Genomic DNA, 26,796 nt, shown 5'->3' with positions numbered 1-26,796 from the left:
TTAACCAGCAGTGGGGGGCTTGGATGTGTTAGAGCCACAGTAATCTGAGTAGGAGCTACATCACTCATCTTGCCCTATATTTATCACCACGTTCCAGGCCAAACAGCGGTTTGGTAAGTTTCTCCTATTTATGTTTCCAAAATGCCTCTGACTGCTTGCTAATCTTACTCACACTGACCAACATGTAAAATGTGATCCTTTCATTTAGGAACTTCAATATGTCAGAATTACGTATCTTGTGTTACTGTATCTAAAAGAAACTTTTCAGCAAAAATTAAATACACAAGATTTTTGGGTTTTTAATACTTTGTTCCCTGAGAAAGAATAAACCAATTTGCTTTGTTTTTCATAAATTTATTAGTGAAATTTTACAGTAATTATCCAATTGTAAAAATGATATAAATTTGGAGACATTATTTGAGAAACTTTTGAAAATCTCCAAATATTTTTTACATTTGTAAATATTTCAAAGCACTACAAAGCTTATGAATCATATCATGGAAAGCATGTCTGCTTCTACCATTAACTTTAAGCCCCTTGACCCTGTGCAGCAGTGAAAACTTGCACGTTGCAAATGCAAACATCATTATAGCACTGTTTTATGTGCTCATGTTTAGAGGACGGGTTAGGGGGGGCTATCACATGGATAAAATATTGTGCATTTAACAAATCCTGTATAAAACATGTATGAATTAATTTTTCTTTTAGACAGCTTAGATTTTTGCATTTTTAAACTGATTGTGGTGGAGAAACATACAATATATATATATACTTTTTAGTATATGTTTTAGTTATGGACACTCCTAGCTGTTTATGATTTAGTAAATCATACAGTGAACAAGATTGTTGACACCTTTAGAATTAGTTGCAAAAATAATGGTTTTCAAAATGTTTAGAGAGATCTTAAGGTACTTCAGTATATCTCTCTTTTTAAAAACGCTCTTCATGAAATCTTCAGTAAATATGAGTATATGTATTTTTCTAATGTGCTAAAACAGTCTGAAACTTTTTTAAAAAGAGATATTTGTTATTTAAGGTGACTACATTCTAAGGGTTTCACAGACAGATTCCACTATGGCACAATTATCACAAAGAATGGGGACAATTCTCATACTTATGCAGACCAAACACAATTGTATACTACTGTATATGTCCAAAGTCCTTGAATAGTTATTCAATTCAGCAACCGTGTGGACAAAATTGTTCAATTTGTCATGCACAACTTAAATAATCTTTACAGAAACACATGAAATGTAATGGGATGCCCTGGGACAGCTGTACATGAGCAAAAGCCATGTGGGTGCAAGAGAAGTATAAAGGTATATGAGCTGTGGAACACTGTATCTTTGTGGTCTGGAGTAATAAAACCCCATCCATTACCCCATTTGGAATAAATTGGACTGCCATGTATGATTCAGAACTTATCATCCAACATCTGTGCCTGACCTCACTAATGTTCTCATGGCTAAATGTCATTAAATCCTTACAGAAATGTTCCAAAATAATGTGTAATGCCTTCCCAGTTTAGTAGCTGATTTTATTTCATTAAATGAAATAACAATTACACAACCTCAAAAGAAATGTTGGATAAGCAAATATCTATATTTGTCTCCCTGATCCAGTATGACTTTTGGGGACATGGACATAGAAAGTAGTTCTTATTATGCCCAGAATTTAATGATTGCTTTTCAAATTGTGGATTCAAAATGGGGCCCCATGTCTGTGTGGGCTTCTTCAGAACGCTCGGATCGTCTCACAATCCAAAAATCTTACTTTGGCAGTATATTGGCAGAAAAAAATTGCCCATAAATGTGAGAATGTGGATGACTTGGTGAGTGTGTGGTGCCCTTAGGGTGTGTTCCTGCCTTGTGCACAATGAGTCTTGACTCCCCATGGCCCTGAAATTGATGAGGCAGTTACAGAAGACGAATGAATGAATACTGACACTGTTGTCCTCTCTTATTAGTTCTGTAGTTCCACTTTCTTTTCTTTCAGGTAGCACATGCAAATACAGAGAGTACAGCCAGACTATTAGGTAGTAAGGAAGTAGGTAGAAATTGGGAAATTTATTTGATTTAATTAAATAAATTTGATGCCAGCTAAATGTTTCAAAAACATTTGCCAGCTAAATGGGGCAACAACAACAGCAACAACAAAAACAGTTTGAGAGGAGGTAAGTAACATGCTCAGAAATAAAAGAGTATCCCAGAGAGTTTTTCAGTCTACAATAAAGGCATAATATTCGGTGCAACAATTCAAGAATACGTTTTCTCAATTTCAAACCGAAAATAACAGTGATTAAATTGTCAAAAAATTTGATCTTGAAAATTTTAAATTCTAATTGGACATCATGGATGAGGGAACGTCGGGCTTTTTATCAGTTCACACTTCATAAGTCAGCATCTATGATGCATGGTGACAGGCAAATGTTTGAAGGCACCTTTAATGCTGAATGATATACACAGGTTTTGGAGCAACATATTGCCATTAAGATTTTTTTTTTCAAGGAAGTCCAGCAAGATGAAGTCAAACACATCTTGCACATATTACAACAGCATGTAGTAAATATGTCTGAGTGATATCTGGCCTGACTGCAGTCCTGACCTCTCGCCCACTGAAAATGTTATAAAACCAATTAACAAAGGAGTCCCCTAAGTTTTGACTAGTGAATCTTTTTATATTCTAAAAGAATGGGAAAACATTTCACTTTCCAAATCAGTCTCCTCAGTTGTCAAATGCTTACAGATTGCTATTAAAAGTGGTCACTAAGTCCGGTCACTACTTCTACTTTTAAATTCAGGTGCAGGTATCAAATTCAAAACAGCCAAATATTTTTCAAAAAACTAATTTTTCAGGTTTAATACTTGAGCTTGGATTTTATCTAAATATATGGTTTCAGTGACTTGTACAACACTGCTTTTTTATTTTATATTTTGTTCGTACTTGGTTTCACACAAAATCACACATCCAAATTAATTTTAATTAAAAACCTTACACAAATTATTTTAACACCTCAGAATTCAGATATTTGCCACCTGTGTAAAATTTTGGACTTTTAGTTCATGTTTTAATTTGTTGTTAATTTTAGAAATAAGGTTTTGATACATAATATACTGTTTAATTGTATCATTATCCTTTCAAAAGTATAAAAAAATTCTGCATTAAAAATACATTTGAAAAGTTGACTTGATTTTATAATTCAGTAATCACAGTTTATTTAATAGTTTAAGAATACCGATTTTAAACTATTGAATCATGCTTTTAAAATTTGAACTCTTCCAGGTCAACATGGAGAAAATGAAGCTCAATTCTTCATTGCTTTTGCTGCTTTGTCTCTTTCAATATGGACTAGTGGTAAGACAAACTTCTCAATGCACTTATTACACCCCTTTCCCTGACTTATTCAAGAAAAAGGAGGCAATGGGGGCAAGTGCTCAACCAAGAAGAAGGTCACCCATCATGAGAATTATTCATAAATTTAAACAAAACACAATAGGATATTTAACTCATATTAACTTTTTTAAAACAATAAAAGTTATGCATGGATGTTCTTTGTATGGGTGGCGCAGCAGGTAGTGTCGCAGTCACACAGCTCCAGGGGCCTGGAGGTTGCGGGTTCAATTCCCGCTCCGGGTGACTGTCAGTGAGGAGTTGGTGTGTTCTTCCTGTGTCCGCGTAAAACACACGATGCAGGTGGATTGGCGACTCAAAAGTGTCTGTAGGTGTGAGTGAATGTATGTGTGTGTCTGTGTTGCCCTGTGAAAGACTGGCGCCCCCTCCAGGGTGTATTCCCGCCTTGCGCCCAATGATTCCAGGTAAGCTCTGGACCCACCGCGACCCTAAATTGGATAAGCGGTTACAGATAATGAATGAATGAATGTTCTTTGTATGCTGCGGCTCAGAGGAGAAGTGTGTAACAGCGGTTTGGCCTGGCGCTCAGCACTGGATGAGGGGCTAACTGGAGGAGCAGGGAGGGGCAAAGCAGGAGCTTGTGTGCCGCAGATCAGATCGGGCCAGAATTCTGTCAAGAACTCAAATAAGTGCCCGTCCAGATATTAAAACACTTGTGGGGGAAATTGATATCAGAGAGGGTAATTTTTATTTTTAAATATTAATGAATGAAGACAAAAATTGGGCTCCAGCAGAAAGGCCACTTTTCTCATCCAGGGCAAATGGGCAGGTGCTTGAGCACCACTAGGGGTCTATCTGTGCACCTGCCTGCTGTAACTGCTTTCTTATAACCATATAAGGTACTCTGAGTCTAAAAGAATTATTCTCTGTGAGATAAACTGAGTCGACCCTTTGCTTTGCAGATCTAAGTTAGGCTAATTTTTATTACATTTTAAAACTAGTTATCTTAAGTTATGCATAAATACATACATTATACAATGATAATTCAGAGCTTAAATAAAAGCAGACACTTGGGCCAAAGATTCATTCAATTCCAGGCTTTTATTTCTATAATTTAACTTCAATTTGTGCAAATTAAAGAAAATAAATGCACAGCATTTTCTTTGTGTTCCATATACATTTTCAAAGTGTCTAAAACCTTTAGCCATTTGTATGCTATAGCACTCCTGCAGAGCAATGTGCTGATAATTTGTGTGTACACAGCTGAAAATCGGTATGTAGTTGTACTTCTGAGAAATTTGAAAATGCTCGGAAGTACTTCTGTGTAAACAAGATATAATGAAACTGAGCAGAGAAACCCATTGCAGCAACACTGGCAGTAGGATTTGAGTATGAGTCGACTCTAGAAAGCCTGTTGTTGTTGTGTACTACTAGTTTTAATCACACTAGACTCAGGACAATTATATCAAACACACTAACTGACTGACAGGAATACAGAGGTGCTTAGGAAACCATGCCTGGTTTTGTACAATGAAAGGAACAGCCCCAAGAGCTCTCTGATTGATAGGAGTTTTGACAAACACTTTCAAATTTTTGCATCAAGCAAATGTGAAACCTGACAGAGATTTGTTGAGCTGACGCTGAAAATGGGTCACAACAAATTCCACATTTCTACTATGTTAAGAGCGGACTGTTGGTTTACTTGTAAAGTTTGAAAGGAATCTGAGTGTTTTGCATGTACAAGTTTTGTTGAAGAATGTGTGAGTGTGTGTGTTGCCCTGTGAAGGACTGGCGCCCCCTCCAGGGTGTGTTCCTGCCTTGCACCCAATTATTCCAGGTAATAAATGAATGAAAAAAATTTTTGTTCAAGTTAGAAAAGTGTTCCATCAGAGCACCATCCTCCTCTCAATGTATAATATTCATCTTTCAAACATTTAAAAAATTTATTTCATATATCTGCACTCCTGCTCCTGCTCAACATGACTATTTTGAAAGATCTGCGGACTTCCAGAAATGTTTACCACTGCTCCTGTTCTTCCTCTCCCTTCCTGCTGCTCCTTACCCCAGAAAAGGCAGAAGAATCAAGGATCGATAAGTAGGAAGAATGGAGAGAATTAGCAGTAATTGTGGAAATAGTATGACCCATTTCTCAATTTTATACATATAACTGGTCAAAATCAAAAACAGAAAACCAGTTAATAGAAAAACAGAGAATGACTCATTTTCCCGTTTTGAATAAATCAATCTATGTTCACTTAGCTTTCTCTGTGAGTCACCCAGAGGTCTGTGTACCGTTCTTGATATAATTAAAAATGGGGAACTGGGTCTTTTTTTAGAAACAGATAACCTCATGCTGGGCAGTAGGCAATGAGTTCTAATATCAATCTCTTACACCACGCCTGCAATTTCTCATCCTCTCAATGTATGACACCAGTTTCAATTAGCAAGTGGAATAAAACACTTTGCATAAGGAACAGAAATCTTAGCATGAGCAAAAAAAAAACATACCGTGCAGAAACATACACGTGTGCGTGAAATGAGAAATGCATCTGTCAGCAATATATTTTTTATAAAGTACATTGATAAGCAACTGACAATATTACACTTATATTTTTGTCACGGCTGCTATGTTTTCATTTGAGCTTGGAGTGAGACTTGTAAGAGAGGAGGGAGAACAATGTTTGTGCCAAAATAAATAAATGAATATTTGATAAAAAACTTAAACAACTGATTTAAATGCAAGTTTTTATTTTTACATATTTGTAGCTACATAACATGCAAAAAGCTAATAAATGTACAACACAATGTACTTCAATAAACTTAAAATTTAATCAACCAGGATGCTTGGTATTCCACATAAAAATGCATTACTATTCATTATTGGTTTTTAAATGAAAACAACATAAAATATAACAGGAATAACTTTCACATAGAATTGGCTAATGACCTTTCAGGGTAAAATGAGATAATCTTTTTACTCCCACTTCTACCTCAAGGGTGAAGTCAGTACAGCATCTGCAGAGGGCAGTGCTTCTGACAGCCCCTCAACATCCCATGGCTCTAGTCCTCCACATCAGGTTAAAGAGGAATGCTCTACCATTAGCCTGGAAACTCAGCGAGCAGTTGGTGGTGCTGTAGCTAAGCTGGGACTGAAGCTTCTGGAGAACCTTCAACCTGGGCCTGAGCATCCAAATGTTGTTCTGTCTCCACTCAGTGTTTCTCTAGCACTTTCACAGTTGGCATTAGGTATGAAGGCTGAACCATGTGATCATTTTTATTTTCACAATTTCTCAATTTTGCATTTCTCAAATAATCTGTTTATTATCACCACTATTGATTTTTTTCAGGTGCCCTGAATGAGACAGAGAAGCACCTTCTAGGAGTTTTGCATGCAAGTGATCTACCTGACTATTATAAAACTTTAAGCTGCCTCCAGGAACAACTAATTTCCAAGGCCATAAATGTGGCCTCTCGTATCTACCTCAAACCAGGTATACATAAGTGTGGTAAAATGCAATATGAAATTACGTCATTATTAGTACTTGATGCCCAATTTTTTGTGTACATAAACAGGTTTTGACCTGAAGAAAGACTTTGTAGAGAAATCCCTTCATCTATTCAAGTCAATACCCACACCACTCACTTCTGTAGAGGAGGTCAATCAGTGGGTGGAGGGGGCCACCAGTGGTCAAATAAACAACTTTTTGTCGAGCCTTCCACCCAATGTTATCTTGATGTTGATAAATGCTGTTCATTTTAAGGGTAAGCTTCTTGATAATTCATGATTATAGGTTTTAAATATTAAACCTACAGAAAATTGTTTGATTGTATCATGATGCATGTGATATTTATTGCAAAATAAATAAAAGAATGTTATTGTACTTAGTGATTTGCATTGCATGATTGAATAGCATTTATACCGAAGCTCAATTATTTTAATACAGTATTTAAAATTGAATTCATTGTATCAATCCTACCAGTCCACACAAAGATGTTTATAATGAAATAATGTAGACATAAACCCTTATTTCTTGTTCTTAGGAGAGTGGAAATCACGCTTTGACCCACGCTTTACTACCAAGGATCTGTTCTTCATTGACAAACAAATCGCTGTAAAAGTGGACATGATGATGGACTCTAAATATCCACTCAGCATGTTTGTGGATGGAGAGCAAGGCACACAGGTAGAGAAAGTTATTGATTTGATGAAAACTGAAACTGAAAAATAACTTGTCTTGTTACTGAGAACTTTTTTTTTTTGCACACTTTCCAGAATAAATATTGAACTTTAGATAATTTACAGGTTGTTTTGCTTTCTGTGCTGTTACTTTGGTATAGCATTGTAGTGTGACTACATCATGAAGATCTATATTTTGGGTAAATGTAAAGAGAAGTTCAAGTGAATTAATTTACCCTGTGTAGGTTGCACGCTTCCCTTTCCAAGGAAATACAAGCTTTTTAGTGGTCATGCCTATGCCAACACATAATCTATCAAGAGCTGCTGCCAATCTCAACATTACAGACTTGTATGAACGTCTTCCAAGTGAGACGACCATGCTTGTCAAACTACCCAAGTTCAAACTTGAATATAAACAGGATTTGCAATCAGCACTCATCAACATGGGTAAGAGCATTAACCATTCTTTTCAAGAAAATGTCTGCTCTGATACATTTAGAATTTCTAATGAAATGTTTAAAATGTATATACTGATATGGTCATGTTTCTTTTCCCAAATTGGCTCCTAAATGGACCACAGCTTGGACACATGCGGTTTTCACTGAATGATACCTACTTGACTCCACTCTGCTTTTTTTGCTTTTCCATCAGGTAAATTTGTTACCTGGTACCTGGAGAAGAGTACTTATTTAGTCCCTGTTAGCTTGTGGCTCCAAATAATCCAAGCAGGAACTAAATGTGATGTGCAAACATTGCAGTGCTGGCTGGCCTGGCAAATGGCAGCTAGTCATTTTTAAAATGTCCAGGCTACAGTAGAGATCACATTTGGTTTTATCCACCTCACAATGGCAGCTTGTAAAATTACACTGTGTTCTGAAGAAGAGGTTCAAACGCCCCTTGGAGTTGTGGCCAACAAAAACCCCAGCAAGGGTCAAGGATTGAAAAAATCCCATTGATCTGTCTGTACTCATGCATGGAGTCATGTTCAGTACCAAAATAGAAATATAACATGTGAATACATATTGAGTAAACAATGCTTAAAATTACCATGCTGTTGTAGTTTCCAAAGCCTGTGGTTCACTTTAGAGACAGTGTTTTGCCACGTCACTGGCTACATTTCTGGGGGAGCCATTGTAATGGAAAACCAACCTGTGCCAGGGACCAAACAGCGTGTAGTCGAGTATGTACCATGCAGTGGAAAATGACAATTGTTCCAAGAGAATCTTTTTAGTGGTTTCATTGCTTAGAAGATCTTTAAATACCAAAAAGGGTATTGTTTACAATACAGGTATTTTACCTGAAGCAAGCTAAAAAAAATTAGCAACAAATGTTTCACTTTGCAACTGGATATTCAGCCAATCTTTGGCCTCCTTCTTCTTGCTCAGGTTTGGGGTCTTTGTTCTCTGGGCCAGACTTATCTGGCATTGCTGCGGGCCCACTTGTAGTCTCAGGTGTTCAGCATGCTTCCAGCATGGAGCTGGATGAGGAGGGTGCAGAGGCCTCAGCTACCACCTCAGTTATACTTGTGCGGACCATCCCTACTTTTGCAGTCAACATGCCCTTTTTCTTTGCCATCGTGGATGATGTCTCCCACATGCCTCTGTTCCTTGGCATGGTCACCAACCCAAATCCTGGAGCAACCGTTGAGCTAAGTGACGACCCAGAGATGAGGCCATGGAGCAGCAGTATGCCAACTGATGTGCCACAAGGTGATGACCCTTACTGGGATAACATGCTCCATGACGTGTCAGATGAAGGTGGGAAGACAAGGCAATTCATCAAATATTAGAAGTTGGGGAATCATGGCCTAAAAAAGAGCACAAAGTATGAATCATATCCATTCACACACTGTGCTTACACCTGACATGCAAAGTCAGTCATAAGTAACCCTAAAGGGCATCCAGTTAAAATAAATTCAAGCCTTGTGATGACTTTATGCTAGGGCAGTTGTATACAATGGACAATTTTCAGACAAGAGCACACCGGTATTTGCAAAGGGATGTTGATCACAATTTTCACTGTGGCGCAATTCATTGTTTTCTGTCAACCTGAATTGCATGATTCAAGATGGTCAAAGTGATGTAACTTGTTTTCTTTCTTAGAATTGTCATAAGGTATATAGTGGCAATTAAAATATTATGTTTAAATAAACGTGTAGAAAGTTTTTCTGCATTTCACAACAACAGAGGGCTCAAACGTGATTCATAATTGGCACTCCAGGTTAGTCCAAGAATAAGCTTAATCCATGTCCAACCACTTACACTAACAAGGTATGTAAAATTATATATATATATATATATATCCAATTACTCATCACACAATAAAACCAAGCTGGGAAGATGAAGGCACATGTGAAGTTAGACATTATTTCTTTTAAAACTGTTGTATTTTGTTTTGAATTATTATTTTATTTTTGTTAAATTTAATTCTCTTTTGGCTGATAGTGCCTGGACTATTTGATTTGTGCTCGCAATAAATTGTTAATAATGTCCAATTCATGAACAAATTATTCTTCTAAACACTCTTATCAATGAATCATTAAAATGAATTACTAATTGTGGCTGATTCAAACATTCCTGTAGCTATTTTACATCTTTTATATGTTCAATACATAATAAAGTTTGATTGATACTTTTAAAGTTTAACCTTGTTAAGTCATAAGACAAAATACCAAATATTAGCCATTAGCAAATATTCTCAGCCAACACACCCATGTAGAGCCCATATGGGCTTAAAATTTGGGTAGCGCCAAGTTGTTTCTATGGGTTAAATGTTGACATCATGTGGATACCCCTAGGGTCAGTGGTGGGGCCAGGATGGGCTAAATATATGGCCCAACTAGACTGTATACAGCAAAAAACAACCAGTTTCCAAAATTGATTCAACAATCCATTTATAACAAGCTAATCTTCCACATTCAACTCAAAGTGAGCCTAGAACACTATGGTGAACTCAAAGGTAAGACAACACAGTCTGTGTAAGAGAAGCAATGCAAACATGAACTAAAGCATATGTTTATAATCAGGTTCAAGTAATGTCCCAATTTAAAATAATCATAACATAAATAATGTCAGTAATTTTACATATACCCTATATGACTAAACGTATTCACTCACCCATCCAAATAATTGAATTCAGGTGTCCCTATCACTTCAATAGCCAAGCACCTAGGCATATAGACTGCTATTACAAACATTTGTGAAAGAATGGGTCTCTTGCAGAAGCTCAAGGAATTCTGTGATATTGTACCATGTACCATAATATGATGGTACCACCTGATGATTGCCACCTGTGCAAGTCCAGCTGTGAAATTTTCTTGCTGTTAAATCTCAGTGGTATTCTAACAAATTGGAAGTGATTGGAACCACAGCAACTCAGCCACAAAGTGGTAGGCCACGTAAAATGGCAGAGAGGTGTCAGCAGATGCTGAGGCACATAGTAAGGAGATGTCACCAACTATCTGCAGAGTCAAATGCTACAGACCTTCAAATTAATGTGGCCCTCAGATTAGCTCAAGAACTATGCATAGAGGTCTTGATGGAATGGGTTTCCATGACCCAGCAGCTGCATCCCAGCTACATCACTAAGCGCAGTGCAAAGTGTCGGATGCAATAATAATAATAATAAAGCATATCACCACTGGACCCTGGAGTAGTGGAGACGTGTTCTCTGGAGTGACGAATCATGCTTCTCTGTCTGGTAATCCTATGGAAGAGTCTGGGTGTACCAGGATAACAGTACATGTCTCAATGCCAAGTGTAAAGTTTGGTGAAGTGAGGGTTATGGTGTGGTGTTTAATTTCAGGCGTTGAGCTCCAGTGAAATGAATTCTTAATGCTTAAACATACCAAGATCCTTCCATCCATCCATTATCTGTAACCGCTTATCCAATTTTAGGGTCGCGGGGGGGGTCCAGAGCCTACCTGGAATCATCGGGCACAAGGCGGGAATACACCCTGGAGGGGACGCCAGTCCTTCACAGGGCAACACAGACACACACACATTCACTCACACCTACGGACACTTTCGAGTCACCAAACCACCTGCAACGTGTGTTTTTGGACTGTGGGAGGAAACCGGAGCACCCGGAGGAAACCCACGCGGACACAGGGAGAACACACCAACTCCTCACAGACAGTCACCCGGAGCGGGAATCGAACCCACAACCTCCAGGCCCCTGGAGCTGTGTGACTGCGACACTACCTGCTGCGCCACCGTGCCGCCCACAAACCAAGATATGATGGATAATTTCATGCTCCCAACTTTGTGGGAACAGTTTGGGAATGCCCCCTGTTCCAATATGACTGCACATGGATGGGCGAGTTTTGTGTGGAACAACTTGACTGGTCTGTACATGTTGACAAGTCCTGTCCTCAACCTGATAAAACACCTTTGGGATAAAATAGAGCCGAGACTGTGAGCCAGGCCTTCAGTCCTACATCAGTGTCCGACCTCATAAATGTGCTTCATGGAATAATGGTCAGAAATTCAAACACACTTCTAAACCTTGTGTAAAGCATTCCCAGAAGAGTTGAAGCTGTTATAGCTGCAAAAGGTGTGCCAAAATCATATTAACTCCTATGGATTAAGAATGGGACATCAACTGACCAAGTATCTTTGGCAATGTAGTGTATGAGCCAGTTGTTTCAGCTTAACAGACAGGTTATAATATCCTGGGCCAACACTTATGACTCAAAAATTAAAATGAGCAAGGCCTTGACATTCTACCCATTGGACATGTTAAATTAAGTTGGACCTCCACGTTCTTGTAAACAGATCAGTTAAAATTAACCCGGCATCCATGTTTGATTCAAACAGATTCTGGATTCGTAGCCTTAGATGGTTATATAATGATGAATGTTACAGCAGATTTTCTTTCTGTTCTTTTCTTTCTTTTTCTGCTACCTCCACCCTCAATCCATTCCCACCCTCCCAACCATCCAACTCCAACTCCAAACACACACACACACACACACACACACACACACCTCCGGGAATAGAATCAGATGAATCCAAGCTGTCATTCATAAAACTCATTAGACACACAGTTCAAACGAATTCCATTCTCTACTTCATTAATAGTGTGTGTGTGTGTCTGTGAGAGAGAGAGAGAGAGAGAGAGAGAGAGAGAGAGAGACACACACACACCCATAGAGAGAGAGAGAATGTGTGTTTGAGAGGTGTGTGTGTGTGTGTGTGTGTGTGTGTGTGAGAGAGAGAGAGAGAGAGAGAGAAAGAGAGAGAAAGTACTGGGCGAGGACGGCAGTGCCACGGAGTAGGCGAAGGAAAAGTGGAGATAAAGCAGGAAAAAGTAAGTGTATTTTCAATTAGAAAATTCAAATAACAGCTTCATTTGCAAAGATTTTAACATTTTGTCTTTACTTGACGTTTAAACGTAGCAACTATGAACTATTAATTTAGTTTTCTTTCGCTATTAAACAGCTAGTTTAACTGCACTATTATCGTGATTCTTGCCATTTATTACAGTTTTCGCTCGTTTATATAAACAGCCATGCTATGACTACCCTGCTGCGTATAATTTAATGAATTTATACATTACAAAACGTAAAAAGGAAATAAAAGCCATATCAGAATAAAACGAAGAGGACAAGTCAGACTTATCAAAGTTTTCTGTAGATTTAATGATTTCAAAAGTTTAAACAGTGTTGTACTTACAGTTCACTGTGGGTACTGTTTGTCTGATGCCTGATTTAAGCAAAATATACCTTATTTTAGTTATTTTTATAAGAACTAAATATTGGATCAGGGTCTGTTTTTTTACCAGAAAAAACGTATTGTTGTGCCGTCTCTGGTGTGCACATGTTTATCCTTTTAAGATAACAGATTTCAGGCACAGTTTTTTCCATGAAATTTTCTCATGCATCAATTAGGTTTTTTCTAAATTATAGGGTTTTTTAAACTACACAATGGGCCAAAAACTTGTGGGATCTTCTTCCCAGATCTGTGCCTAGCCCTGGGAGATTTCAGAGTAAAGTATTGCCAACCTTTTCTTTGTCAGCTCAATGGCTTTGCTGATTTGTAACCTTTGATCTACTTATAACCTCATGGACATATGTTGATGCACAGTGTATTGCAAATTCCATGCTATTTTGTACTAGAGAATAGTGACCAATTAAATACTCAATCATTCCCTTCAGTAAAACTTTCTATGTTAAAAACTGAAGTGAATCTGATGTTGAGGGAATGTGCTTGTGTGGAAAAGTTGGAGTCAAATATCTTTTCTGCTTCAGTGATGGATGTTCTTCGTTCTCGCAGTAGGAAACTCTTAGACAACCTCAATGGGAACCAGATGTGCTGCAGAAAAGAAGAGCTGTGTGTGTGTGTGTGTGTGTGTGTGTGTGTGTGTGCGAGTGAGAGAGAGAGAGAATGTGTGTGTGTGAGAGAGAGAGAGAGAGAGATCTGTTGGAAACTGTTTTAGGGACTCCACCTAAAAGTTGCCCTAAAATACATGGACTACGTTAAAGCTTATGTAAAAGCAGTTTCCTTTTATTACATAAATATTTGATTGATAGATAGAAATCATCTATGAAATTAAAAAAGCAAATCTCATATCTATGCTATCAAGAATTTATATAAATCACACTTTCCTTCTGCCTCATTTGTCTGGAGGCTACGGGTGTTTCTGCTGAAACTGCTGAGCTGTGTATTAATTGTGCATAGAGTGATGCTTAGTGTCAACAGTGCAATATATATTTGTGTGTGTGTGTGTAGCATCTCTTTACAGTTCACATGATGAAGAGAACAGCCTTGCTGCTTTGTCTTTGGTGTCTTCTTCCCCTCTCCACTGCTCAGCAGGTAAGACCACCCTCTAAGCTCCCAATCTACTAATTAGTAGTGTTATACAATATGTTCCATGTGTTTGAACAAAAAAACCATACAGTGATCAGTTTCATACAATAAATGCTTTAAATTCATGGTAAAGTGACACATTCTAATGAATGCTGTTATACATTTGTTTTTACAAGTGTTTTATACTGATGAGCAAACTGAGTCTGAAACAAAGAGATCTTAAGCTGTATCACCGATCTCACAGACAGATGGAGAGGAGGATGGTGGAGAGGAGGAGGTGGTTAACCTCTTCACCACCCCTAACACTAGACTGGCCGCTGCCACTTCTGACTTTGGCTACAATCTTTTCCGTCAACTGGCTGCCCGTGACCCCAAGACCAGTGTCCTCCTGTCCCCTATGAGCATCTCAGCAGCCTTCACGCAAATCTCCATGGGTAAACCATAGCTCTTCTAACTGTAAAACAGACTTAGAATGTTGGAAGAAATTGATTGGTGCAAGCATGGTTTGCGATGTTGAAGTCTAACTTTAAAATTAAATAAATAAAACAAACATGCACAACAGGGAACAAATATGGAAACAATATTGCACAGCAAGAGATAAGAGGAAAAAACCAGAAAGCAGCACAAGCAAAGGTACAGCAGGATGTTACAGTAAGGATTATTATTTCTACATTTTTTCTTATTTTTAGGGTCTTAATATGTTTGAAAATGTCTAAATCCCTTTAGAATTTCAATGTTTCTTTCATATTTCAAATGTATAGCCTCTATGAGCACTTGATTTGGAAATATGAGAGCAGGCGATTTGTGAGACAGCAATGGACATAGTGACAAATGGTGCTTTTCCACTGCATGGTACCTTCTCAGCTCAGCTCTGCTCTCTTTTCTGTTTGGTACCTGGAACTGGGTACTTTTTTAGTCCCTGTTCATTTGTGGTTAAAAGTAGGGTTGGCTGGTATCCACATTTTTCATACCATTATACCGTCTCAAAATATTAACACAGTATTACCATGGGGGTGGGTTGTATCGTCAGCTTACCTGAGCCTCATATCTGTGAATGTGGATTGAGTGATTGGTTATTGGCACTCTGCAGTTCAGCCCAGCGTAGCCCGACAATGCACACAGACACACGTTTAAAAGAAAAAAAAAACCTTTCTCGGGGAGCAAATTTTAGTGACTGGTGTTGGAGGAAAAGAAAATAAAGCATGCTCTTCACTGTTTAGAAGCATAGCTGGCCAGCTAACAGGCACTTGTGGTTTAGCACACCACAGCAGATGATTTTCCAGTGAACTAGGACAGTAAAATCTCCAACCTACAGCAGAGAGCACATTCATTTTTTTCCAACTCACAACAGCAGCTTGTAAAATGATTCTGTTTTTTGAAGAGTTTATAGCGCTCCTTTGTGTTGTGGCACATTAAATAATTCAGCAAAAATTGCAACAAGGAATGAATAAATTCTACTTAACTGTCATCTATCCTGCACAGAACGTCTATAGTTAAAAAAAAGAAAAAAAATATTCAGTGGAAAAATGACAAAGTGAAAAGCCAAAAAAGGTGGTGAAATTTCCTCTGTTATAAGGAAATGACTTAAAGCGTGTAGATGTAACAAAAATAAATGACTGCATGTGACAGTTCCTTGAACCAATCACAGAGATGCATTGTCTGAGGTCCTCAGCCTTGACTCAAGATGACAGTTGACCACAAATGGTACCGAACACAGCCAAAAGAGACATATGCAGGGCATGTGTGAACGCAGGTTATACACAACCACAATCCACAAATGTGGACTATGGGAGAGGCCCTACATTAATGTATCAAGATGAAGAACCACTGCCTTGCAAGTTAAGTACAACAGCTTAAATGTCTTATGTAGTAAGATTAGTCTGCATGTCTGAGCTATTCTAAGCTTCTGGCTACGCAACAGGTAATGGATATAAAGACATTCTGTCTGTAAACACATCTGGTGTTGTGTTTTTTCAGGCGCATCAGAGCATGCAGAAAAGCAGCTCTACCGAGTCCTGCGCTACCACAACCTACAGGACATCAAGCTCCATGACACCCTCCGAGACCTGCTGGCTTCTCTTAGAGCCTCTGGCAAGGGCTTCAGTTCAGTGGAACGTGTCCTACTGGCAAGAAGTTAGTATACACGAGGCTGTAAAAAAAGAAAAAGAGACATGGAAGTTAAACATTTGTGTAGCGTTGAAACTTGTATATGACATCCCTTAAAAAATGCTTGTATGACATAATTAAATAATGCATGACCACACTTTAAGGTGTGGGAACAAAACTGTAATGCCTGGCCACACAGGGCATTGGGATCTGATTCCCAAGCTTTAGTATGGTGTAGCCATACATTATAGAGATATAACCAGCAGGTGTCCATGGAGAAGACTTGGAAGACCTGGAATGAATTGGAGCACTTCCGCTAATGATTTGATTTGATTGCAGATATTTAGAAATTTCAGAAACAAATTGTCTTAATTTTCACCAGGATTCATTTGATATGGATAAAAATTCATTTAAATATAAATTATGGAAATGGGGGAGGAATAGAGGTACATGGTCTTGCAACAAGTAGTGTTGCTGTCACACACTGGGATCACTGTTTGTGAAGAGTCTGGTGTGTTCTCCATTTTTTAATATTCCTTTTCTCTGTAGAACTGCGTCTCAAGCTGGATTACCTCAACACCGTGGAGACGCAGTACGGAGAACGCCCCCAGACCCTGATGGGTGGACCCCGTGACCAGAAAGCTGTCAATGACTGGTTCAAACAGAAGACAGGTGGCAAAGTGGACCAAGTTCTGGGACCTTCTCTTCCACGTAACGTGGCAGTGGTGCCTGTGGGAGCAGCCTATTTCAAAGGTAGACAGGCCCATATATGCACTGATTTACACACTACTGCCACCATTCATTTTAATGCAAGCAGACGTGAAATAAATACATTTACCTGACATTTAATTGTCACATTAATTTATTAATTCATTCATTTTATGTAACCACTTCTTGATCAGGTCTGTGGGGGGCCTAGAGCCTACCCCTGACCTCTGGGTGTAAGCCAGAAACACACCTCAGACAAAGCACAAGCCTGTGGCAGGTCTTCTATCACATTATTTCTGTTATCTCCCAAATTGTGTAGAGTATCCTAAACACAAACTCACATAAAAACATTTAATTATAGGCAAAAGAATAGGAGTGGTTTGAAGCTTTTTGCTTTATTTCAGAGAAACATTATTGTATACATTATTGATCATACTTTGAATCATTGGATATTCATTTATCATTTATTCATTTATTATATCCATCATTTATTTCTTTATCTTGTGTAACTACTTAATCCTGATCAGAGCTGTGGTGGGTCCAAAGCACACACTGGACCATGCTATTAGGAAATATTTGTTGTTACATGAGAACTTTTATACCTAAAACCTGCAGAAATGAAATTAGATGCAAATACATTTCAAATAAATAGCATTTAAAATGAAAATGCTCAAAGAAGCTGATTAAATAGAACTAGTTACTGAGTCTTCAGTTCTGTTTTGTCAAATGTAGGTTAGAGATGTCCTCTTTTAAGATTTCATGTCACATTATGTCCTGATTTTTCAGTAATGCTGCTTCACCTGGTTTGATTGTAGGGAAGTGGGTAACCAGGTTCAATCAAGCACGTAAAATGGATGAGTTCCAGTTGGATGGAGAGGCACCAGCTCGTATTTCAGTGATGCAGCAAGAGCATTATCCAGTGAAGATGGGCATTGATTCAGACCTTGGCTGCACGGTAAAAATATATACATGTTTTACAGCTTGTGAACCAGCTTTTGGCTTTGTTTTAATTAAGTATCATACAAAAACACAAATAAATGTAGACTATTAAATGTAAAGTAATGTACAGAAATAAAAAAAAAGTTTATTTAATATACTACAATAAATATATGCACACATTTTAATACAATCTTGTTAAAAAGAGTTTTAAATGCACTAAATGACTTTGGATTCTGCGTTCTGGGACACAGTGTTTTTATTATCTTTGTATAGCATTACCCACTTGTTTTCCTTTCAGTGTGCAGTGTATTTTACATTTATTCAATTGTACCTGTCTAAAGAGCAATACAATATCACCCGTAATCAGGGGTCCACAGTGTATTGCTCCTAAGAGCTTCTGAAATTGCCCCCAATTGGCAAATAAATGGAAACCTTAAAAGAAAGGTTCACATTATTCAAAAATTGAAGGGCGTGACTAATTTAAAACTCCCACAATAGTATTTTCAGTGATATTATATTGATACCATATGAACAACATATGATCAGTATGAACACACATATTGGCCTTTTTATATTGGTGTATTTATGCCTCCTTCCCACATTTCCACTCTCCTTCTAATGTAGGGATCAGTGGCCAGTACTTTCATAGATATCAGTAGATTCATTCATTCATTCATTCATTCATTCATTCATTCATTCTCTGTAACCTCTTATCTAGTTCAGGGTCGCGGGGGGTCCGGGGCCTACACAGAATCACTGGACACAAAGCAGGAACACAACGTGGAGGTGGCACCAGTCTTTCACAGGACAAGACACACTCACTCATTCACTCACACCTAGGGAAACTTTGTTTTGGTCACCAATCCACCTACCAATGTGTGTTTTGGACCGTGGGAGGAAACCGGAGCACCCGGAGTAAACAGGGAGAACACACCACACTCCTCACAAACACCCAAAGCGGGACATGAGCCCACAACCTCCAGGTCCCTCCAATGCCCTAATATCAATAGATTTATTTTATTATTGTTTTTTTTTAATATGTGGTTACATTTGGTCAGCTGATGGATTGTGGAACTATGTGAGAAAATCACTTTTTCACACAGGGTCAGCTGTTAGGCTATTAATCATGCTAAAAGAGCAAAGCTTCATGTACTGCTTAATAGCCTACAATAAAAATCTGTAAAATCTCCCTCCCCACTCTGTTGTCTTCAGATAGCACAGGTTCCCATGGAGGATAGTGTTAGCATGTACTTCTTCCTGCCTGACGAGGTGACTCAGAACTTCACTCTGATTGAGGAGGCTTTAACTGCAGAGTTTGTTCAGGACCTGGCCAACACTCTACACCAAGTCCATGTGCACCTTACCCTCCCTGTGCTCAAACTCAGCTACAGCACTGACCTGCTGGGCCTTCTCTCCGATCTGGGTAAGACAGGCTTAAAAATTTCACTGACGTTTTCTGAAATTTTGCCACCAGGGGTCACACTGGAGCAGCAGCATCTCAGATCCTAAACAGTACTCCTTATACAGCCATGCCCATCCCTTCAGCCACATGCTGTTCCATAACCCAAAGAGCATACAGAGGTCCACAAAACAGCTTTATTTAATGTGGTACAATCATGTGACAGGTTATAAAAACATACTGATTTAGCTTTTTAAACTGTAATTTATGAGATCATTTCTACAGCAACATTTATAATAGTTATATATGGTATTTTTTTAGTCAATTATTTTAAAGCAAATTACAAACTCCACACAACTTTATTTACAGACATGATTGATTGAACAGAAGCAAAGATTAAACTGTTTTGTGAAAAACAAAGATAGTACAATCGGCAAAGATTGCAAAATGTATTTTTGCTTGATATGAAAAGAAATGGGTTCATTGTTTCTGTTAGATTTTTTTTGTACCTGTTTAGTTCAACGCTGTCCTTCTCTCTCCACATTTTTTATACATCATGTGTTGTTATGCATAAATTTCTTTTACTCCAAGGGCTCTCTGAATGGCTGGAGAACACAGATCTGATCAAAATCACAACTCAAGCAGCTAAACTAAGCGCTGTGCGCCACAAAGCAGTCTTGGAAACGGCTCCAGAGGGCACAAAGTATGCCAGCACCACTCCATCTGGCAGTGTTCAGTCTTTGGCCCTTTCTTACAACGTGGACCGTCCCTTCCTCTTCCTGATTCGAGACGAGACTTCTGGTGCACTTCTCTTCATTGGAAAGATCCTAAACCCCCGTCATCTGGCAAGTGTATGAGAGCAGCACACACACACACACACATATAAGTGCTGATATACAACAGTTACAAGCTTCTGTATTTTAACATTGGCTTTAAGAAAGAACATTATGAAAGAAATATGTCAACATAGAATAAAACAGCAAAATGTATGACCTCAATTTGAGTAAATGAAAACTGCCATGTCCTCTAACTTCTAAGCACATTCACATATGTATATATGAACATTTTAATAAAAATAAACAAATTTTCCTATGCAAAACAGCATACAACTGTGTCTGTATTCTTTAAAGACCCATATCTTACATTTTTCTGTATTTTTATTTTAGCTTTATGTCCACTTAAATACATTTGTATTTGTTTTAAAAACATGAATATATATTTTTACACTTCTACCCTGTCTTTTCTTACAAATAAATGGTCTCTTTTTGTTATGTAATTAACCTCTGTTTTTATTGGCTGTTGCAATTGTATCTCATTACAAACTCCATCCAAGCTGAAATAACTGAATATCCTCAGCATGGATGAGTGCAGCTAAAAATATATATGGAGATAAGCTATTTACATTTATTCATTTATAAACATATATGAATGCATAAAAACTAATGGATTTTCATAGCATCACAAAAACTTTGGATCCTAAATCATACGTTTTTTTAAGTTTATTTTCCATATACTAGAAATGTGATTTATATTGGTCCTTTAAATAAAGACAGGTTATCATTTCCCACAGAAAAAACAGAGAGCAGATTTATTCCTCTTTTTTTTGTTCTATATGCATTATGTGGTATAAAACCTCAATGCTCATAACTCTCCCTTCTTTATGCCATATGTTGGCATACCCACTTTTTCAGATTTTGTATATTAGAATTCTTTGAAATTGTATTTCAATGCTCTCTTTATCATTTTAAATGAAATATAATCTAAAGTGTATGATAATGGAAAACTTATTGCAGAGGTTGGCAGACCTATTTGTATATTTACCAACAGGAGTCATCTGAAATTGTATGTTGAGAATACTAAAATTGTTTGAAATTGTTAAAATTGTTCATTATTTTTTTTTATTATTTTTGTGCATTTTGTGTGTCCATATAAAATATTTCAGGGAAGGTACATAAAGTTTATAGGAGCAGGTGATTTGTTTCCTTTGGTTTTACTGTGGCTAATGCTGCCTCTGCACACAATCATGATGGGGGGGGGGGTTGTCTTGTTTGCATTGCCTCAGTTTGGGACTCTGAGCTCAGCAGGAAAACAAAGAAATCAGCAGTACATATGCCTTTGTGGCTTTAAGGATCTGGGAGGGTCATTTATCCAACTGAGTTCCACCTGGATGGAGAGGCACCAGCTCTGATTGCAGTGCTGCAGCAACAGTATTATACAGTGAAGATGGGCATTGATTCAGACCTTGGCTGCACTGTAAAGGAAATACAACAGCTTGAGAACAATCTTCTGACATGTTTGTAATAAATAGGTCTCATTAAAAACAAAGAGACTAGAAAATGTAAAAAACCTAAAAATATATATTTTTCTATTATTAGGTTATTATTATATAAGTACTTCTGAAGTATTTCTGAAGCTCTGTTGCTTTAATTCTGTGCAGCCTATACTTATTCAAAATCCAGTCTCAATCTCTTTTGTTTATTAAAATCTTACAATTATTGCTAGGTGATATTCAGTACCATTAATCATTCATTATCTGTAACCGCTTATCCAGTTCAGGGTCGTGGTGGGTCCAGAGCCTACCTGGAATCATTGGGCGCAAGGCGGGAATACACCCTGGAGGGGGCGCCAGTCCTTCACACACACACACACTTTTGAGTTGCCAATCCACCTACCAGCATGTGTTTTTGGACTGTGGGAGGAAACCGGAGCACCCGGATGAAACCCACGCGGACACGGGGAGAACACACCAACTCCTCACAGACAGTCACCCGGAGCGGGAATCGAACCCACAACCTCCAGGCCCCTGGAGCTGTGTGACTGCCACCGTGCCGCCGCACCTTGGGTATCACCCCCTCAAAAAACTAAGTTTATTAATTAATGTTTATTAATGTTATCTTAGCTTTTGGCAAATGGATAAAACAAGTGGCATGCAAACTGCAAGTGCTTCTAATAAAATGTTAATTTACTACATGTTTGCATTTGCTGTTTATATATTATTTCTTTTCATTATTTTAAGGTAATCAAACATAAACCCGACTGGTAACCATACACAGAATATGAACTCTGCTGGTCCAATCTGAAATGAATTGGTTTGACACTGATCTATGGTAAGGCCATGATGGTCCACTAACACTTGAAGAATTGCTTTAAAAATCAGCTGAATATTACATTGGCCCAAGGGTACACAAACATTTCCATATGCATGTAGTTTGAGGAAATAACAGAAGTGAGAGTCAAGCATTAAGAAATATAGTTTCTTTTTACACATCTGCTTCACTTGAACAGATCTCAAAAGTCATTAAGTCTGGCTGTCATTGATAATATAACAGTGACTGAGAATTTCCACGGTGAGTCTTATTTTGTGTCCTAAAGTATAGCTTCCTTCGGGTGTTATCCTTCAAAGTAAATATACAGTGGGACCTTCTTCACTTAGGAATCTGACCAAAGTAAACCGGTAGCCTGTGACTCTATTCTGGGAAGATTTCAGGCGCCTCAGGAATGTTTTATTTGGCTGTAAAAAATTCCTTACAGACCTGTGGCTTGTGTGTGGAACAATGAACGAATGCAAGCCTTTTTACACCAGTCCATTTTTATTATACATTTTTTAAAGAACATACATTTTAAATGATATGATAAGTGTACCCATTAAGCCCACCAGAAACTTTCAGGTATATTTAATATATATTGTCCTGATTTATGGATATCTGTTAGGAAAATGCTAAATTAATCTCTCATTTGAAAATGTGTGCATTAAATTAATGTACATTTAAGAATATGACATATAGATATTTTATCCATATTAAATCTGTCAAATGTATAGCATGGGCTTAATTGGTACTGTGGCACCATTTAAGCCAATGTGTGTTCCAAATAAGCACACATTATGATTTACTGACAAAAAAAAAAACTATTTGTTTCCAAATGAATAAGAACAGCGACATATTTATTCTGTACCTTATTAAGTGTTTGGAAAATTAACAAAAATACACCATAATAGTTCTTTGCTCTCTCTTCCATCACCTGACTCTCAAAATCAGAAATTGAATTAGATAATTACTGCAGAACAGCTCATAAATGATGGATTAATTGTAATTTTATTTCATGCAGGTGTTTTATTAGTCAGCTGATTCAGTGCTTTTAGTTTATTTTTTATTCTTTTGTTTTTTCTTCTTTGTTGTCATTATTTTAATTGAAAACATATAGTTCATATTAGCTAATGCTAAAATAATAGTTCACAACAATGTGTAGTTATATGTATATAATTCTAGTTGTAAATGAGGTCAGTGAGGTAAGAATAAAAGAACTGTTATCAAACACTGAGACAGTGCAGTGAAAATGATGAATTCAGGCTTAAATAGTGACTACAGGTTAAGAAATAAATAAAAAAACTAATTAAAGTGTCAGATACTTCTGTTATATTACATCTTGCATGAAATAAATATATAATTTAAATAATTAAATAATAATTATATTTATGAAGCTATGTATTAAATACAATTTATTACATTGTATGTTAGGTCCTTATGGTTCAGAGTTTTTTTTCAGCACATCCCACATGTGACTACACTGATATCTTGTTAATTTTAAGCCCAAATCAATATAATAAATTAGCAGTTAATAATGACACATTGTCTTACTGACTAGCCTACTTGGCATGGGCCCCATATTGGGGACAGATTATCTGATATGATTTTTAAAATTTGTATTATTATTATTATTATTATTATTATTATTATTATTAATTAATTTATTTATTTAACTTTTTAATACCAACATAAAGTACAGAACAATATACAAGGATAAAAACGCTCATGGAAGTTGTCATACCTAAACATTAATGTATTGTGAATTTGTCCAGTTTTTTTAACATTCTCAGAACGTTTTTTATAAGTTACAAAAATGTTCTGGGAACTTACAACATTATTTACACCAAAAATTTTACATTCTAGAAAAGTTGCCTTAGAACGTTTTTAGATCCTTGCAAAATTATGTTCTTAGAATGTTATCATAATGTTCTATTTTAGTTGTTGGGAACGTTCCAGTGGAATGTCCCGTTTTTTTCTCATCAGAAGGTTTTTCTTTAATCTGCTTTGGAAATGATCCCTGAAAGTCAAAAAAGTAAATTTTTCTTAATGTTTCCAGAACATCTTTCCCCTGAATATTACTTCAACATTGTTTACACTGACAATTCAATGTTCTTTAAAGGTGTATAGTTCCAGTTTTCTTGTTCTTTCTTATTCACTCATTGCAAGGTAGTAGAATGTATACACTATAACATCTTTTGTGCATGGCACTGGAGCAGTGGTTTTGTTTTTTCACACCTTGTGTCAGATACAAGGAACAGTCAACAGTGCAAGGTCAAAATGATGGTCCTTTTAATTATTTAGTTCATTCATTCATGGTCTGTAACCGCTTAACCATTTCTGGGTCATGGTGGGTCCGGAGCCTACCCGGAATCACTGGGTGCAAGGCTGATCCTTTTAACATTTCATTAATTTTCTCAGTATGTAGTTATTTTAATCCCCATTTTAATATTCCCTTTTGTTAAAAAACAAAACAAAACAAAACAAAAAAACCTTTCTCCAAATCACTTTGATTTGCTATGGTGGTCTAATTCAGTAATGACAAAACTCAACTGATAGGACAATGACAAAATCAGTGCAAGCTTAATGAATATAAAATGTTTATTATTACCATCATCATCACATTTAAATGAAGTTCAAAATCTAAACTTTTTAGAGGGTCTCTGTAAGCTCCACCTGCAAAGTAAAAAACAGTTTTATTAAATATTACTTTGTATCAGTTCATATAAAGCATTGTTCCAGTCTACCCAAGCCATTTGGGGCAGATAAAACACAAAGTTATATTGCAGTTTTTGACCTACAAGTAATCAGTGTGAAAGGGTGCCTGTGGCTTTTTATTCCTTCTTTATTCATGACTAAACTATTCACTTGTGATAAGGTTGCACTGTACAGCAGAAGTTTTAAGAGCAATGCCAATGACCTTACTGAAGAATTTATCAAGAACATAATCTGGTAACTCTTTTTATTTTCTTTTGATAGTTTATCTAAAGTTTGGAAAAAACTTTTTTCTTTCAGCTTTAATTCCTTAGTCATTGTAAGGTATAATGGCTTATATCCTCGTAATCCAGAGAGTCTGCCAGTTCACTGATGTATAATAAGGTTAAAGGACTGGGCTTGGTATCGGAAGGTTGCCGGTTCAATCCCCAGGACCAGCAGGAACATCCACTGAAGTGCCCTTGAGCAAGGCACTGAACCCCCAAACACTCCCTGGGATGGCTGCCCGACGCTCAGGGAGTGTGTTCACAGTCCTAGAGCACTGCCACAGATGGGTTAAATGTGGAAGACACATTTCATTGTATACATTGACAAATTGAATAACACATTATTGTATAGTACATTATTTATAAGTACACATTGACTCAAATCTGGCTCAGTGACAGATCTGAATATCTATACTGTCAATAATAATTTTTCATAACTTTCCTGGCAAGGTATATTTAGACCAAAAATAATTATTTATCATATCTCTAGTGACAGTCCTGAATAACCTTATGTTACTACAAAGGATCTTTTGGAGGCGTGGGATATACAGGATTAGGCAGCATGTAAACAGTTTGTATTTTAAGTAGAAGTATTAAAAGCAGGAAACATGGGCAAGTGAATGACTGCCAATAGTCAAATTTAACAGCAGGTTTTTGTGGTTTTGCCAATGTGCAGTGTTACCAAAAGTGAACCAAGAAGGAGCAACCATTAACTGGCAACAGAGTCAGTGATACACATGGTGAAGTGAAGGACAGCCCATCTTACCTCCCACAGAAGAACTAATCTAATGTAACAAGTGAACAAGTTAGTGCAGGCTCCTAAAAAGATACAGGGCATGCAGCAGGTTGTGTTTGATTAGATACAGACTGGTCAGAAAGCCTGTGCTCACTGTTAAAAGGTGTGTGTATGTGTGTGTGTGTGTGTGTGTGTGTGTGTGTGTGTCTGCGTGTGCGTGTGTGTGTATGACAAAAAGCAGCAAACACTCCTGTGTGTCAGTCAAGACATCAAAGACAGAGATATTCTGGATATTGTTGTACTGAAGGAGACTGGGTTGACATTGAATCTGAAGCATGGAATATTGAGCAGTAGAATTAAATGACAGAGATATTGATTAATGATGAATACCAATTGAGTCTGAAATAAACAAAGACATATACAGTACGAACTAGCAGTTCAGTATATATGAAGAAATTATACAGAGCCCATGAAGATTCCCTGAATATCTCTGTGTCTTTGATGTCT

The 26,796-nt window shown here is 37.3% G+C and overlaps 2 protein-coding genes across 2 annotated transcripts; both read left to right on the top strand.

Annotated features, from left to right (window-relative positions):
• The first annotated feature begins 47 nt into the window (after positions 1-47).
• On the top strand, positions 48-10,005 carry serpinf2a (serpin peptidase inhibitor, clade F (alpha-2 antiplasmin, pigment epithelium derived factor), member 2a). Its single transcript, XM_066646392.1, has 8 exons — positions 48-113; positions 3,283-3,354; positions 6,348-6,597; positions 6,699-6,842; positions 6,925-7,113; positions 7,393-7,535; positions 7,774-7,975; positions 8,914-10,005. The coding sequence occupies exons 2-8, from the start codon at positions 3,289-3,291 to the stop codon at positions 9,315-9,317; spliced, it is 1,398 nt and encodes a 465-aa protein (XP_066502489.1). The 5' UTR covers positions 48-113; positions 3,283-3,288; the 3' UTR covers positions 9,318-10,005.
• Positions 10,006-12,746: 2,741 nt separating this feature from the next.
• serpinf1 (serpin peptidase inhibitor, clade F (alpha-2 antiplasmin, pigment epithelium derived factor), member 1) lies at positions 12,747-20,681 on the top strand. The gene is made up of 8 exons (XM_066646517.1): positions 12,747-12,838; positions 14,260-14,343; positions 14,582-14,771; positions 16,315-16,470; positions 16,993-17,196; positions 17,967-18,106; positions 19,303-19,513; positions 20,081-20,681. The coding sequence occupies exons 2-8, from the start codon at positions 14,278-14,280 to the stop codon at positions 20,344-20,346; spliced, it is 1,233 nt and encodes a 410-aa protein (XP_066502614.1). The 5' UTR covers positions 12,747-12,838; positions 14,260-14,277; the 3' UTR covers positions 20,347-20,681.
• Positions 20,682-26,796: the final 6,115 nt, after the last annotated feature.

This window comes from Hoplias malabaricus, chromosome 15, assembly GCF_029633855.1.
Source record: "Hoplias malabaricus isolate fHopMal1 chromosome 15, fHopMal1.hap1, whole genome shotgun sequence".
Taxonomy (NCBI): Eukaryota; Metazoa; Chordata; class Actinopteri; order Characiformes; family Erythrinidae; genus Hoplias; species Hoplias malabaricus.
The sequence above is the reverse complement of the archived record's forward strand: the minus strand, read 5'-3'. Positions and strand labels throughout refer to the sequence as shown.